The 18,220-nt window shown below is 38.8% G+C and overlaps 1 protein-coding gene across 1 annotated transcript; it reads left to right on the plus strand.

Moving 5' to 3' along the window:
• Window positions 1-1,956: 1,956 nt before the first annotated feature.
• Window positions 1,957-17,373, plus strand: LOC132792660 (homeotic protein caudal). The gene is made up of 2 exons (XM_060802103.1): window positions 1,957-3,237; window positions 15,928-17,373. The coding sequence occupies exons 1-2, from the start codon at window positions 2,430-2,432 to the stop codon at window positions 16,398-16,400; spliced, it is 1,281 nt and encodes a 426-aa protein (XP_060658086.1). The 5' UTR covers window positions 1,957-2,429; the 3' UTR covers window positions 16,401-17,373.
• Window positions 17,374-18,220: the final 847 nt, after the last annotated feature.

Below are 18,220 nucleotides of genomic sequence, written 5' to 3' on the forward strand. Positions count from 1 at the left end.
AGAAGGGCTTCGATTTTTATTGTGGAACGCTTCGAAAGCATCTTGTGTTGACTGCTCTGTTGTCTCTTCATCTATATGTATATCGCATAATTCGCCCCTAATGACTTCCAGGTAAACATTATGCCCTATTACATGACCAACACACAGAAAAAAATGGCCTACCCTTGCCTACCTTCAGCTTACAGTTGCAGCTCAATTCTCTTGAATTGTTGATGCGTTGCGAAAAAAAGAAAACCGTGGAAAAATGGGCTGCGACCGCTTAATTGTAGTGTGATCTTTATGGCCAGCAGCTTCTCTTGCTCTTCCTCAGTCGACGACGACGTCTGTTAAAGAGGCCTCTTGTTTGGTGTCCTTTCGACTGTCCGCGATCTGTGATGTTGTGCTGCTCTAGGTCGCGTTCGCGTTCGCGATCATAAAACTTTTGTGCTGCCCTCTCAATTGTTTTACAATGTTTTGTTTCTGGGCATTAAGGGGTTTTTTTGTTTAGAGAGCATCCCACGATCGAACCAGTTTTATGTATCCTAAAGCATCCTCAGCGTTAATAAGTGAAATTTAAGTGTTGTATTGCCCGGCGAGGCCAACTGACAACTGCCAAGCAAACAAACAACTGACGGACGTACCGTCGATCTTCCCAAATTTTCCCTGGTTGTCTGTGTGAAATTTTCCATTGTGTCACCTGAATACATTTCTAATTACACCCGCTCACCGTGCAAACATATTTGACCCTGGCACTTTATGACATTTTGCAAGTAAATTTGTAGCTGCAAAATATTCAATGAATTCGTTTTTTTAAATAATCCTCAGAGTATTTCTGAGAAACGCGACTGCAACGGATTACTCAATCGATGACAACTATTGCAAAATGTTGACAAAACAAATTTTTATTATACCCAAGCTCTCTATTCTTTTGAACCTTTTGATCTTAGGTTTACAGACACAAGAGCCACGATATTTATTGGAAATACTTCGCTGTCATTGAAGCTGAATTCTAGAGCATTCTAATACAATTTTCGCTGGTCTAAATGGAATCAGGAAATAATTTCATACATTATTGTATAAAATTATAGCTTTCTTTCTTTTAAAAGTTAAGCCAGGAAACATTTTTTACTCTTTTTATATGCAAACATATTTGTATTAATTCATAGTTTCCTTTCTTATAATTTAAACTATTTGTTAAGCCTTTACATACTTTTAATCCAGTCACTGATTTATGGAGCAATACTCTTAGGTGTTATACCACTTACAATTAGCGTAATATTTATATAATCACTGATTTTCTCTTCAAACAAATGGGAACATAAAACAAATCGAAAATCAAAAAATAAATCTCAACATTAAAACTTTGATTGGCATCGAGGCTCGACAAATGGAAAAGGCAAAGGCTCAATGAAACGAAATGTACGCAGACTACAACAAAGGTATAATAAATGAAATCCGTAGTTATGGCATTACAAACATGATTTTACAGCCACTAATTGCATAATGCACACTCGGTATGGAATTACTTAATTAGGGACAGCCAACGGCAATTGTAGTTTATAGTACAAATCGAAGCAGTCGTAAAGGAAAAGGGGTCTTTCTGTCTTCTATGCTATATGTAGTAGAAGACTCGTCGTCGTAGTCTCGTAATTGTAGTCGGCTTTAACGCCTACCATCTAAACACACATTTCGCTAAGTGAATGGTACCTGCCCCTGGGAGAGGGCGGAGCTACCTGCTCAGCCATGACATGACGTTCGTTAGAGCGAGATGGCAGCAGCAAAGAAAGAGTGCGCATACAAACATAAGCCATCTTGAATTTCAAACTCAACGGAAATGGGCTTGCGACGAGGGTTAAAACCAGCCAGCAGATGGTTAGCTGCGTGTGAGTGAGCGAGATGACTAGTTATATGCTGCTGGTATTGCCTCTGCTGCAAGCATAAGATTGTGTGTAGTCCGACTGGGCTTCTTTTTTTGGTTTGTTTATCAGTCAGTGCGACGCTCGTTGCTTTCAGTACGCGTTCGACTGCGGTTAACGTCACAACAGGCCAAACGCAGCGGCAGTTGAAACAACACAACAGTGAAATCACCTAAAAAACGCGTGTGCGAATTCAAATTAAATATACTAAAAATACATTTGACGATTACAACAAGATCAGTGCCTAATCTGTAATCGATAATTGCAAAATAGAGCAACGCACTAATATAAGCTTAGCTCAAGTGCGTGAGAGAGCAGTAAAAAGAGCGCACAAAAAAGGAGCGCAAAAAGAAATTGAACAAGTTGAAAGTTAAATTTGCAAGTCAAGCTTGCAAAATGTGCTCGTAAACTGTAAATTCTATAAAAAGTGCTAAAAAGACAAAAACCGCAAAACGCAAAGTGCAGCTTAACTAACGCAATAAACACATTATAATTAAAACACTTTTATAAGTGCGCGCACCATAACCTCAAATCATGGTATCCCACTACTACAACACACTGCCCTATGCGCAAAAGCACAGTGCTGCAAACTTGGCTTACGCCTCGGCCGCTGCCGCCGGCCAAACATGGAACTGGAATAATTATCATGCGGGACCAAATCATCAGTTTCTTGGCGATGTCGAATCACCACATGCCGCACATCATGCTGCAGCTGCTGCCGCCGCCCATCCGATGTACTACAATCCCCATCATATGTTCAGCCACTCAAGCGCCGGCGATTGGCATTCACCGGCTGCCTCTAGTGCAGCAGCAGCCGCGGTGGCTAGCGATAATTTTGTGCAGAATGTGCCAACATCGGCGCACCAGCAGCTGATGCATCAGCATCACGCACATCATATCAACAGCGGTTTGGCCAGCGGTGGCTCCAGTAGTTCAGCCAGCTCTGGCAGCAGCAGCTCAGCGCCTGTTGTTGGCGGTCCTTCAGCGGGCGGAGGAACAACGCAGTTGAATGATACCAATGGCAGCATTGGACCCGATTCCGTATCCCAAGTGCAGCAGCAGCAGCAACAACAACACATTGCCGAAGGGTTGCCATCGCCGCCGATTACGGTGTCGGGCAGTGAGATATCCAGCCCTGGAGCGCCTACGTCCGCTTCGTCGCCACATCATTTGCCGCACCATCTAGCGGCCAGTGCAAACAACAACAATAGTCCATCGACGCACAACAACAACAACAATAACAGTGTGACCAACAACAACAACAACCATCGCACATCGCCAGCAAAAGCTCAATATTATGATTGGATGAAAAAGCCCTCGTATCCAGCGCAGCCACAGCCTGGTAAGTTTACACATTCACATACATATGTACTTACACATTAGCATCTACGTATTAGTTGTCAGCATTTTTTGGGTTTATCCCGCATCCGTAATGCGAAGCACAGTCGCTGCATTGTCTTCAAAGCTTTGTGCTCGTGCTGTTCGCGCTTGAAAACAGACACACAACGAATGTGTTAGAAAGAGTGAGAGGGAAAAGAAACATAATTTTATAGCTAACAATAAGCAATTTGGTTGCATTCAGTCATTCGGTCCAAGCGGCCCATAAAAATCAAATGTTTGTCTTCATTTTACGGCCCTGGAGAACTAGGCACACTGCCTTTGACTTGATTTATACCCCAGGCTAAACTGAGGCTCAGCTTGTCGACTATGTTGACTAATTTTGGGTCGTAAATCAATTTTACTATAAAAACATTCAATAGGGTTGATCAATTTTTGTTTCTTAAGTTTCTAATGAAAAATGCAAATAGTGGGCAAAGCAAGATATGAAAAAGACTGCTCTCACAGCAATTAGCGGTGTGAGAAGTGTTTCTAATAGGCTTGAATGCATCGATGCGAATCAATTGAAAATACCAAATGTAAATATTTGTATCTCTTCATTCTAATTGAGAACTTTAGAAAGCTTCTGTACAGAAAGCTCTTTCATTGCATTTCAATTCCCTTTGCCGGCGCTTCGCTCGTCTGGCAAGGCTCGCTTGTTGCTCAAAAGTTGCCAGATCAAATGCCAACAACAGCTTAAGGCTTTTGATTTTTATTTTGCTGCTGCTGTTCGCTGTTTGCGGCCATCTTTGTGGTTTGCTCTCTTTTTTTGTTTTGGTATCCACAACACAAAAACAACAACTGGCATTTGCATGTACACGCAATGTAAATGTCAAACGTACAAACACACACACACACGCATATGTATATATATAAACATGCGCAGTGCAAGTTAAATACCAAAACAAGCAAATACACTCACACTAAAACACGTGCGCAAGCGCTCACAATTTATGACCCGCGTTTCAAGTTGACGACGTCGACGACGTTTGAGTTCGTCGATATCGACGATATCCATTAAGCCCATAAAATCTGTTGGTATGCAATTAACGTTTATTGCCCTGCCGTTTGTGGCTGTTGTTCGTTTTAATCCTTCAACGGGTCAAGACGACAAATTAAGATTATGCATTTTATTTATTATTCTTATAAATAATAAACAATTCCGCTGACTTAGCGCCAGCAATTGAATTCGCCGCGATGAATTCGCCTCGCCACAAATGCTCGGTGCAATTTTTTGATTAGGATTTTTATTTTTTTTGTTTTGTGTTTAATTTAGTGAGGCGTACGTGTCTAGGGTTTCATTTCAGTGGAACCTCAACATATCCATTTTTACTCGGGGTATTGAAGTGAAGCATTGCCATTGGGTGTGGCAATAAAAGTTCTTCAACAATTTGTTATTGTTGCTTGTACTTTTGTTTCAACTGCGGCCTGTGGCGGGCTTTTCGCGATTAGATTAGTGCTATACCTCGTCTAGGAGGGGGTTACGGGAATTGTCTAGAGGCAGCAGGGGAGGTGTAGGAGGCGGAGAATAGGCCATCAACACCTTTGTGAAATGAACGTCCGCCTGTCAATGGTTTACCCGGGGTTTCTATGTTGCTCCAATAATGGTATTTTTTTTGTTTTATTTTAGTTTTCGGGGTGATAGGAGTATCAAAACGTGTGCGTTATCTCCAGCCCATAGCCTGGTTATATGGTTGATAACTTGATAAGAGCGCCGCCCTGGGTACGAGAGTATTGATTAAAACAATATAGCCAATAAACCAATAAAAATTAGTATTACTTCCAATAAAAACTAAATAGCGACATTTATGGCCAAATCTTTGCAATCATTATTAAAAAAAATATTGGATGTTACGAGCGAGAGATCCAGGAAGAAACAACAACAACAATAGCAACAATATTCGAAACTGATAAGTCGCAACTTGGGATTTGGTTAGAAACAGAATAGAACAGCAAAGCAATTATACAGAGGGGAATTCGGGCTCAAAACATAATGCCACATGACACATTGAGATTTAATATGTCAATAGTCACAAAATTTATATATACGACATATCACAAATATCGAGGGAGAACTATCTCTATAGTCAGCTTAGATTTGTGCAGCCCCAATGTCTGGCCCCAAAAAGAAAAGAATTGAACTCCAATTTGAAATTATGATACCCAACATAGCTAGACAACATATGAATAAACATATATACATATATATATATATATATACATTGGGAGTTGGGTAGGAGGGTAAAGTGTGTGTATATGTATGTGGTTGCATGATAAGCCATTAAAAATGGCCACTAGCTAGCTGGTGGTGCAGTCAGAGCTACATTCTCGTCGATGTCGATGTCGCGCTGTCGATCGTTATCAGTGCTATCAATATTTGGTTTTTGTGCGACGCTGCCGTCAGCACAGGCCACAGTTAGAGTCCCTCAATGCTGCCCCTGTCCCTCTCCCTGTCCCTGTCCCGGACGGAGCATGTGTCAAAATGAAGTCCGCTGTTGATTAGCCCAGTTCATCATCTATCCGTGGGCAAAGCGACGACATTGCGTCTGACAAATGGTACCATGATTGACATGCCAGGATTAGCACAGTCTCTCTTTCACATACCCAACTCTCCCTTCGCCTCGCCTCGCCCTTTGCTGCTACTCTCGATGTCTATGTCTTTCTCTATCTCGCATTGACATGACTTGTGTGTGTTCCATCGATTCATTTGCTTTGGACTTAGTTGTTTAAATACAATGTGTGTGCGCTGTTATTTGTATTGGCATTGATATTGCTCATAACTGAAATTTTGTAGCTGAAAAGCCCTTCTCATGTACGCTATAAGGTGTTACTCGATACTCGATATGTTGATATACACAAATGTGTGGAAATTTATTTCGGTTATTCGATGAGGCGCCGTGGATTTGGAAGCTTAACGATTTTAAAGAAATGAGATAATAAACAGTACAAAAAAAGCTATCTTCAATTTGGATTGGGTTGTAGACGGAGCTTTAAGCAGCTTTACAGGCAAATAATTAAATAACACAACACTTTTTCCAATTTCTAAACTAAAATCATTGAAAATTCTGTACTTTAGTTTTATACTACGATTAATAAGGAAAGAAATAAGGTTTTTAATTATATTATTTTCAATCGACAGTTCGCACTTCACATTTTTTTTCAAATATCATAATCTTTTCTTAGAATGTCATCAACAACTTTTCAAAGTTTCCATCAGCTAAAAAGAGCTTTCAAATTGTATTATCATTGGTATCAAGTGGCGATTTCATCAGCTTCAGCCTGCGTTTATGGGCTTTTCCAGTTGTTTATGAGTTTATCAGCTAATCGCTGAAAAAGCAAAGCCCAACAAAAATTCAATTCTAAAATTAAAAACTAAATGTGCCGGACCGCGTCGAGTCGAGCCGAGAATCATTTCCTTTAGCCATAAACAAAAATGCTCGACATGCTAGCCTCGTCTCGTAAGCCCCGCCAACGACATTAAAATCCGATTGTCAATCAAAATCGCTCATACGACACATAGAACGGGGCAAATATTTTGCGTTTGCAAGTATAAACAAAATATCAGCTCTTTTATATCTCCTCACGGCATAATGCCACTGATTGAGTGACTCGCTGACTGACTGACTGACTGTTTGACTGACTGACTGGCTGACTAAGTGGGTGACTGATTGACTGGCGGGAAACGTGTCAAGCTTATTGTGGACACGTTTCTTATGAAATGCGTATGCGAAACAAGGTTTGCTACCGTTTCGTTGTTGTTCTGTTTATGGCCAAGATTTGCAGTCCAGCTGGTGGCATTTACTACCATATATATAGGCATATATATATGTGCCGTTAATCGCTTAACAATACAATAAAGTAGCAATAATTATAAAAAACTAAATTAAATGTTTCATTCCATTCATTGAGCGACGACTACGATGACTACGCTGACTGTATTTTAGGGGGCGCAAAGTATATACTTTTATATTGTATACCCTAACCATAACAATGAATGAATATTGTATATGGTAGCCATATTCTGATTTTTATGCCACTTTAATTATGATGATTATTAGCTGGGATTTGTTATAGCTCGTTTGCCATTAATAAATGACCACTTGCTACTCGTTATTCGCCCATTGCCCATCAATCGTCACAGCACACTTTACAGTTTGCTCATGTTCAGCAAATAGACCGTTAAACTGTTATATTGTTATACATTTATATAGTATAGTTATAGTTGTAGAGCAAACCTCAGTTGCATCTTATTTACACTGCGGCGCAGGCCTCAAAGATTATTCAAATATTGTTGCACGTTGACCCGAAGAGTTTAACCCACTGAGATAAGAACGAGACCAGAATAGAACAGAACAGAACAGAACAGACACAATTTATAGTTCACACCAGAGGAGCGCGCTGTGCAAAATTTATTGTTTAATATTTTTATGAAGCGCAAATTATCAATAATGTGTTGGCCTGGCTTATGAATGCTTTAGTATATGCTCAGGCCAAACACAGCTACTGTTGTTGGGCAAACACAATTGCTCTGCTAAGCTGACTCATCAAACTAATATATCAATATATCAATCAGTTATCTATCTCTATCTCTATCTCTCTATCTGTATATCAATCTTAACCTTTTGCTTATTAACAGAGCTGTGCAGCACGCCCAATTTAGATGACTTTTCCGATATTCTGGAAGCAGGTGGTACGCATCCTAAAAAAAACCAAATAATTTCTTAGACTCTCTTTTTTCTTCTTTGGGTTTAATTTTTCTCGTTTTTTCTTGTTTTTTGTTTTTGCTTTGTGGCTTTTGCATGTGCCGCTCATAAATAAGCTCGAGTCGTATATCGTATCTACATATATGTATCTCTATATACTATATAGCGCATGATTGTAAATGTTTATTGCATGCCACAGCTCCGCATTCGAAATAATTAACGTAAATTTGAAAATAATTTTTACCCGCCTGACAATTTATGGCCTTAATGGCGACTCGCGACTTGCGACTTGGCTTGGCCGTTAAATTCTGGCCAACAGTCTTGCTGGCTTGGCTCGGCTGCCATTTTGTAAGCACACACCAAGTCGACACTCCCTCTCTCTCTCTCTCTCTCTCTGTCTCTCTCTCCCTCTCTCGCTCAGCTGTCGCCATAAAAATGCGGCCTAAAACCGCTCGTCGCTGCCAATGGCGTGTTGGCCACGTCCACATTCCTCATTCACATCCTCTGCATCATTGCAACTCCGCCTCGCTCCCTTTCCCCACTGCCCCTTGGCCCCTTGGCTTGCTTGCGTGCCACATTTGGCTGCGGCACGTACCGCGGTCGGCATTCGTTTGTGATGCACGCGATCTGATAATATTTCTTTTCTTTTTTCTTTCTGTTTTTTTGCTGCTTTTCCTTCTTTGGCATTTATAATGCTGCGTGCCAGGGCGCGGCCTGCCTCCATGAGGGTAAAGAGGGGGAGGGGGGAACTCGGGGGGAGACTGTCTGCTTGGAGGCGTTGTACTTTTGCATATGCATTGAACGAACAAATGGAATGAGAATGGGAATGGGAAGCGAGCGCTCATAAAGCGTTTCCATGTCGCATGTTTCTTTCCACTTTGATGTCCGCCATTTTGAATTTCTCTTCTCTTGCGTGTGTGTGCATACATTTGTATGCGTGCGTGTGTGTGAGCGAAAGAGTTATTTATTGATGGCCTTCATATAGCATTAGGGGGAACTTTAATTACGTTTTATGGAAATTATACAGCTGATCTAATTTTCTGGCTTTGAGGAAAGATGAGAGTAGAGATCAAACTTGTTATATTGCAGTCGAGTTCCGCTATAGAAACGAATTGGAAAACAGCAATTAAACAATATAAATTAGAAAAGAGTCGCCTCGAATCATTGTAGAAAATGAGAAAAGAAAAGGGTTATAGAGAGAATAGTTTAAGTTTGTAGAATGAAACTAAAGAGAAGTTAGGCTACACCATTTTAAAGGTTTACCGACGGCTTGAAGAATTGGCATTGAATTAACTTAGACACTTAAAAACAATGAACAAAAGAATATATTTGTTATCCATACATATTTTTAATAACTTCTCTCATAAAGTCAAAACTTATTCTTAAACTTCTTTCTTAAAAAATATTTAGTTACCTTTAATTCGAAAGGTTTAAGAAGAGATAATGCTTAACATCATATTTTAGAGACACATTTGATACATTTTCTTAAAGGTTTACATTAAATATTTTGATTATATTACAAAATTCTTATTTAAATGATTCGCAAAGTATTATATTCATATAATACAAAAAAACTAGACTAAAATATCTTTACAAATCTTGCCGAATATTTATTACAATGTCGCCTCGTTTAGTTAGTTGTAAAGCAACAAAATAGAGCAGCCTACATTGATTTACCCTTTTGAGCTGCGATGCTGCCACAAAGGTAGTAAATTGTGGCAAATAAGCCAAAGCCCATGTAAACGGGATGCAAAAGACAAAAGGCAGCGGAGCATCAAAAAAAAAAAAAGAGAAAAAAAGGAAAGCAAGGAAAAGAAAAGAAAATAAAATAAACGTCAAATCGAATCAAATGATTTTATGATGTAATTTGAGCTAATATTTACGATATAACAGCATCTAAAACAGCAGCAAAATGCCAAATAAATGTTATTGTTATATTGTCGCTTGGGTGGTGCGAGAGCAACACACACAAAGTGTAGATGAAGCCCAACCAAGTGGCCAACTCATTGTTGTTCTCGCTTGTTTCGTTGTCTCTGCCACATTTATGATGCTGCCCCCCCCCTTTCCCTTTCCCATTTTGGCGAAAAAAAGGCAAAAAATATTGTGCTGAACTTAAAGCGTAGAGCTTAGAGCTCAGAGCGAATTATTGAGTGTTGAAAAGTCAAGTGTTGAACTACATCCCCGGGGTGCAATAAATGAAATTGCTGCTGCGGGCAAAGTCGAGGCGTGAATGGGGAGGCAAAGCTAACTTTTGACCCAGACAGTCAGCTTTAATGCCAGAATTTAAATAGAACAGAAGTCGGGGATAAAGAAAGAGAGCAAACCAAACCAAGGCTGCAGGTAACAAATGTCTCCCAATAGAGTTGCTCATCTGCCGCTTTGAGTTCTTGTGGTCGTCGCACATTGGGCAATGCCCACAGCTACAGATAGATAAAGATGTTCTTCCGCTCAATGTGTGTGTTTGCTGCTGCTGCTTCACTTATGCGGCATGCCAGTGACAAATTAAGCCACAGCAGGCGGTGGCAAAAGCGTATTAACACGCTGTCAGCGAGCAACCACCAAGCAGAGTCCATAACTAACCGCAACAGTTACACTCGTAACTGTAACCATAAGTGTCCTGGTTGCCTGTGATTTGCCCGTTGGGAACTGGACACAAATAATTGCCGCAATCTTAGGCTGAGGTTGTCCTTCAATAGTGCAACAGCTGCTCGGGCAATTATATTTTTAGCTACTTGAACTATTCATTCATTTATTACTCTCGATACCACAAAACATATTTCTAAATTATAATTTACAAGCATTGTCAACTCTCTCTGTCACTTGTAGCTTAACTTTGCTCCAATTTGTTTGTGTGCGCTTCTTTGGTTAAATAGAAAACAATCAATTTAATAATATATATACGTATATTGTATGCGAGTAATATATATAGAACATAATCTTAGGGGGCTATAAAATCTTAAAGCCAACCCAACTATTGGCATTTGCTATTTGCACAAATTCCTTTGTCGGCAACAGAAACGGTGCGAGATACAAACACGCAGATATTGTTCATACAGATACAGATACAGATAGAAATACAGTTATAGATACACAACTACAGTTACAGATACACACTCATAAACCATTCGATTGTTTAAGTGCGAGCGCAGACCAGTTGTGAATTATTACACTGCAATTTATGGACTATTGATAAGGTCAGGAATAACGGTAGCAAGTGTTTTCCTTTTTCAATTATTAACTAGAAAAACGACGTTCAAAGTCGATGATTGCAAATGGTTTATACATATTTATATTTGTAAAAGATAAGGCGATGAATGTAAAGTAAATTATAACATAAATAAATAGTGAATAAATTGATTGTTAATAGGCAAAGTGAATGAAAACATAAAGAAACGATTTTAATAAGGATAAATCAAATTTATCACAAAAGTTCAAGTTTATTTAGTAATTAACGGAGACAGTTTTATTTGTAGTTTAAAATATAGTGAAAGAATAGTTTGAATTCATAACATAGAGAATCTTTTGAGTTTCACGCTGGTTTTCAAAAATTAGAAGAAAGAAAATCCAACAAATTTATTCAAAGTTTTCAAACTAATTTCATTGGAATCATTTGTGATCATCTTTTAATAGTTCACTGCAACTCTCACTTTTTTCGCAGTGTTGTAATAGTATCTGAATAGATATAGAAAACGCTGTGAATGAATGAGTGCCAGTTTTATCCAGAGCAGCACATCGTATGGTAAACATGTGTAATATTTAATGAGTATCACATTCGATATACGACGAGCATTCGATGTGCGACAAACAGCTATTAAAGCTTATCGACCAAGCCTCTGCAAAGCCCTGCAACTTGAGGCAAGCAAGAGTGCTGCAACACACACAACTCGCAACTCTGATTCCGATTGGAGTCAGGAATCGGAGTTCTTAGTGTTGATATAGACCTCAACTGGGATTAGGGAGTGCGTGCATTTGAACTATGCCGCCGTCTCTCAAGCGTATGCAATCGACAAGAGCTGTAAACTATGATAGGTAATGTCAACTAATCCATCATTATGTGGCGATCGCTGTAGAAGAACTCACATTTATATAGACGCAGTTCAATTTTCAATTACAAATCGTTGCCACACTTAAAGCAGTTGTTGAACGAGCAGCAGATGCAACAAGAAGAGGAAGAGCTTCACGTACACCCATTTATATAAATTTACTGTTACGCACTTACCCCACCTTTGAGCACCACCTTACTCCCCTTTTCCCTCTTTCCCTCTTCTCGCTGGCAGTGACAAAGCCATAAAAAAATGTCACACCTTTTTTCCACAAAAAAAGGCACAACGCGAGCATTTTATTTAATTACGAATAAAATGTATTTGTGCTTTTAAGACTGTGTCTGGCTATACAGTATATCTGCACATATATATATTTAGAGTATATACTATGTACTATAATTAAACCCACCCAGAAACAAACATACTGTATGTATAAATATATTTTTTAGATACTATCTGCTCTTTCCTTTTTTTTTCGTTTTTTTTTTGTGTTTTGGTTGTTTGCAAAAATGACTTTAGTTTTTCCATATTGTTTTCCCCCTTTATGAGTTATGATATCTTATCTCGCAGATCTTGTGAAGAGTGATCTCGTTAAGCGCAGATCTGTGTGTCTGTTTGTCTAACATTCCCAGTTTAGTTCAGCCGAGTTGTGATATGAGTTCGAGTTAGACAACTTTGCTTGCTTGGTCCACATAAAGTGTGCGTATTTATTTTGTGTGCAGATAATAAAACACTCAGTACGGGTTAGTAACTTTATAGTTTTATATATGGTATACACAATTTATTGGATTATATGGTTATGGCCGTGAAGGTCAGATAGAACCATACTTAACCACAACTACAACTACACACACACACACACACACACACATAGATATAGTATTTAGGCCCCAATGCCGCTAACACAACAATGTGCTCCAGTTTGGACTCCGGCGTGTTTACTCAGCGTGTTCAGGTGTGAGAAATTGGAACTGAAAGTGCCAACAGATAAAAGTTATGCATAGATTAAATGCCAAGAAGAACTTGTGCCTGCAGACAGATTTATACGATGGTTCTTAAAAAAGGGAAACTTGAAAATGAAATTATGCTTTTGTTTAACTTTTTTATGGGAATCCGGAAGGAATAAAAAGGGTTTTAATTAGCCTTTAAACTATAATAAAGCAATTAGAATACAACAGATTTCCGTAAATAATTTTACAGTTTTAAAGGAAAAAAAGAAGATTTAAATTAATAGTTAATCAACAAATATTAGATTTTGAATTGAATAAATTTTAAAGCAAGAATAATTTAGATTACAATTTATATCGTCAGATTATTTCAATTGATGCAGAACTGCTTACAAATTAATAGAAAATTATGATATTTAAAAATATAATACAGTTTTATAAGTAGTTAGGAAATTTTTAATTTTACTTCTTTTTATAGATAAGTTTTACAATTATTCTCGACTTTTTTAACACCTTATAATTCAACGAACGAATACCACAAAAGATTTCATTGTTTTGCAAAGAGTTTATTATATAAGTAGAAAGACAGACAGCGTAAAATGAGTGACAGTCTTAATGACTTATCATCACATTGCGAAATTGTCTGAGATGGAATAATATTTTCGTGTTTTGTTCAATTTACACAAGGAAATCCTACTTGATGATTCTCCTTTTTTTTTAATTTAATATCTTTGCCCCGAGCTTTTGCTTTTTAATGGCCTCAAATATTTGTGCACTTCCTCAAATCCAACGCTCTGCCATCTAAAGTCTGTCTAAACAGTTTTGCGGGTTATCAGCATTAGTTGTATTATGGCTTCTACAACACCCCGTCTACACTTATCAGCACTGTGTGTGAGCCAAGAACACGCGCGGGCCAAAAGCGACGATGATCAACGAACCGCGTTGAGTTCTGTTGGGTCTTGACTTTTTCTTGAGTACATTTTCTAGATCTAAAGGCACCACCACCCCACACTAAAATTGCAACAAGCCTCAAAATTTGAGATTTATTATTAGGCACAGAGACGCGACGAAAAGCTAGATTAAAAACACAAAAAAAAAGAAACGAACTGAAACTGAAAGAATGAGGCTTTAAGTGAGTAAACAGCCAAGAACGATGACGACAACGACAACAACGACGAAGAGAACGCTATAAATTCACGTCTAAACAAAAGTGTAAAAAATAAATACGAGTGCAAGAGATAAGGCCCAAAAAGCGACAGAACATTTCGGACTTTAGGCCTCGTTAGGGACACCAACTTGGCCACTTACCTCCACTTAGCCAACCCGAAACTGCTTTTCACAACCCAATTCGAAATCGAATTGAGAAAATTGTATAATTAATATATAGCCGGATGATTAATTATCAAAAAATTGAGAGAGAGTGTGTTTGCGCCATATATCAAGAGGCAGGTGTAGAGGATCTTAAGGTCTTTAACACCTACTCCGAGTTGCCTCGGATTTCTGTTCTGCTTCGTGTAGTATCTGCTGTGTATGTGTGTGTGTGTGTGTGTGTGTGTGTGTATCGCTTGAACTTATCATCTGTGAAAATATTTGTCTATTTGCTCGCTTGTTTGCTCGATTTTAATTGTGGTTTACAAACGCATTCAGAGTGCTACAAAAAAAAATTAGAGCAAAATCCCAAAATGGTAGAGAAAAAAAATACCCAAGTAGATGTTTGCATTTCATTTGGTTGTGATAGTCGTCGCGCAATCCTAGAGAGTTTTCCAGAGTGCCAGAGTATGTGTGTGTTGGGTGTAAGTGAGTGTGTTTATCACGTAGCCAGAGACAACTGTGGCATGACATGATCCCGTAGCCTTTTTCATGCCTTGTCGTTAGCTCGTTTTGTGTCATCTATTTGAGTTTTGATTGACTAATTGCACAACAGCAGCCGCGAGCGCCATTTGGCCAGGTCGCCAGTTCTCCTCTTGTTGGTTGCCAGCTGCCTCTTGGGTGTCTCTTGCGGCGCCCCAAAAAAAAAAAGCAAAGAGTGTGCCTCCCCCATGCTCCCCTGGAGTTTGCATTTTGATGTTTACCGCAACGTTGCTTCTTTTTTTTTTTTTTTGCCTCTTTTTCTCATTTTTATGGCCTATCTTAATTCAAATATTGTCGGCTGTTGTGACGAACCAAGTTGATGTGAATGTGATGGGAACGATGATGATGATGATGATGATGTGCCGCCTGCCCATCATGAGGATGAGCTCGACTTGTTTGCCCATCGCACGCCACTCACTCAACTCAAGTCATTCCCTCGAGTTGTGACGACAGAGTCTCAGTTCACCTTTTTCTTCAACTGCAACAATTATTAAATAATTATATTTACACACTTGTACTATAAAAGTAATTATATTAATTGGAAGAATATAATCTTGATTTATGCATGTGGCGGAAGTTATTTCAGCACAATTAAATATTGTTTTACATAGATTATTTAGTTGAGTTGCGCTACGGTTGATTTATTACTACAATATTTGCATGTAATCTTTATTTTATAAATATATATATTTCTTTGCTAGAAATAATGGATTAATGAATGTTTAGCATTGGATTTCAAAAACGGTTTTAAGGGCTAAATTACATATTTGAGCCTGTTTTTAATTCAAACCTACTTTTAGGAACATTATTTGTATGTTCTCCTTTTATACAGCTATTTCATTTAAGCTGATCTTTTTCTCTGTCAGAAATATTTAAATCTTACAGCGTAGCCAATATTTAATTACATTTATATCGTTATTCGAACTATTGAATGTAAATTTACTTTATTTGCATTTCAAAAACAGTTTTAGGGGTCAAACTAAATGAAATATTTGGGAATGTTTTTAATTCAAATCTGTTCTCCATTTATATAGCCTTATTCGAAGTATTGAATATAAATTTACTTTAATCTGTAACTAACCATTTATTTGATGCATCTTTTCTTTGACAGGCAAAACCCGGACCAAGGACAAATATCGCGTGGTTTACACCGACTTCCAGCGCCTGGAGCTGGAGAAGGAGTACTGCACATCGCGCTACATAACCATTCGGCGCAAGAGCGAGCTGGCGCAATCGTTGTCGCTGTCGGAGCGTCAGGTGAAGATCTGGTTCCAGAATCGACGCGCCAAGGAGCGCAAACAGAACAAGAAGGGCAGCGATCCCAATGTGATGGGCGGTGTCCAGCACACCGACTACAGTCAGCTGCTGGATGCAAAGACGAAACTGGAGCCGGGTCTGCATCTGCAGCATCCGCTGCACTCGATGAATCCGATGGCCATGAATCTGCCCGCCATGCGTCTGCATCCCCATCTGGCGGCGCACAGTCATTCGCTGGCTGCGGCAGCGGCGCATTCACATCTGCAGCAGCAGCACAGCGCCCAGATGTCCGCTGCTGCTGTGGGCGTGGGCACGCTCTCGATGTGACATGACTATGGTGGAGATCGAGAGGCGACCAGCTATGGCAGCAACACCAACAACAATGGCAGCTACATGTTGGAGCAACAGCAGCAACAACTGGAGAGTGGCACCAACACCTTTGCAACATGTCCTAGTGATCTGGCGGTAGACTTGGCTTGAGCACTTTTAGCAACTTGTAGCGGGGGGTGAACAGAAAGGGAATTCTTCTTGGGCACTTGGGCAACAGTCAGACTGTTGATTAAAGTGGCCTGGGCAGCGGTGCATTTGAATATTGCACGTTGTTAATTTTTGTGATTGTATATTCGTCGTGTTTATCGCTGCCCCCGCCCCTACCCCGCCCTCAACACTAAGTATCCCAGCCATCCCCCTTCATGCAACCAGTATGAAAATTAGAAATGTATGAATATAACCCATGTAAAATCGTATGTTTATTTTGTATTTAATATGTAATTTTTCCCACTTGTATGTATTATGTTTGTTTTTGTTCTAGATAATGCCTAAACTATAAGATATGATATGATACACATCATTTTAAAATAGCAATTAAGTGAAGAAAGCAAACAAATCAAAACTAAATTCAATTATAATACATTATACATAAATAATTTGTATAGCCGTCCCCAATTTACACACACACTTATACACATACAGAGCTGCACAACCACAACAACAAATTATGTATGTATACAAATAATTTCATTGAAATTGAGCTAAGACAATTTAAATCCTTGGTGCAATTTGACCCAACAACAACAACACAAACAAATGTAAATATGTATCACAAACAAATTGAACGTTTATTACTTTAAAGCTGTAATAACAATTAGTTAGTTACTAGTGTAATTTGAATTTAATTTTAATAAAAACAACAAACAACAAATACATATTTTGTGCACAAACCCAATTATTATAAATATACAAGTAAATTAATACAAAAACAACAACGTTGCCTACATATCAAACAAAACAAAACAACACATCAGCAGCACGCTTGCATGTAATTTAAATATTAGTTAATTAATTTATGTAAAGTCCTTGTGCTATTTGAATTAAAATAAAATATACAAAAAATAACAACCACTTAAGTTTCATTTTGGCATTCACAATAAGCGCAGCAGCTGATTTGCTCCACCTACCAGGAAGAAGAAGCAGCAGCGGCTGTCAATTGTTTTTTTCCGTTTCGTTTCGTCAACGCCTTCGTCGCACACAACCGCCATTGAGACTCGACACTATTGCTAGCTCTGTCTCACTCATGCAGAGCGCCGTCTCGGGTTGCTTGTAAAATACTTGTGCGCGTTGCAATTGAATTTGATTGAAGCAGCCAACCGACTCAACAAACACACACACAAACATTAAGCTACACTCTGGAGAGCCACTTATTAACGAGATTAAGCGATTACTTAAAATGCGTTTATTTGACGGAAAATTATTCCTAGCTTGCTCAAGTCCTTACAGAAATAGACAGGCTTCGTAATTTTAGGCTAACAAGAACCAACTTTATCGATTGGCATCAAAAAATATAGGGATCCAATACTTGTAATTTTTTGGTCTGCAGCTTGCGTAGAATGGGCTAAATTCGCAAATGGCAGGATAACTCGAGAACTACAAGGACGATTTGAATGTCCTTTGGCAGGATGATAGCGATCATCAAGAACTTTCGTTTGACACAGGACTCGCAAGGATCAGACAGGATATGGCCGATATATTCGCTATTTTCTTTACACGAAAAAGTCCTTGTAACTTGGCTCCCCGCAGGATATTCGTCCTTTTTAGTATGTCAATCAGTTTGGATTCATTAAAACTATATATGTGCCAAAGGACATCAA

The sequence above is a fragment of the Drosophila nasuta genome, chromosome 2L (genome assembly GCF_023558535.2).
Source record: "Drosophila nasuta strain 15112-1781.00 chromosome 2L, ASM2355853v1, whole genome shotgun sequence".
Classification (NCBI taxonomy): Eukaryota; Metazoa; Arthropoda; class Insecta; order Diptera; family Drosophilidae; genus Drosophila; species Drosophila nasuta.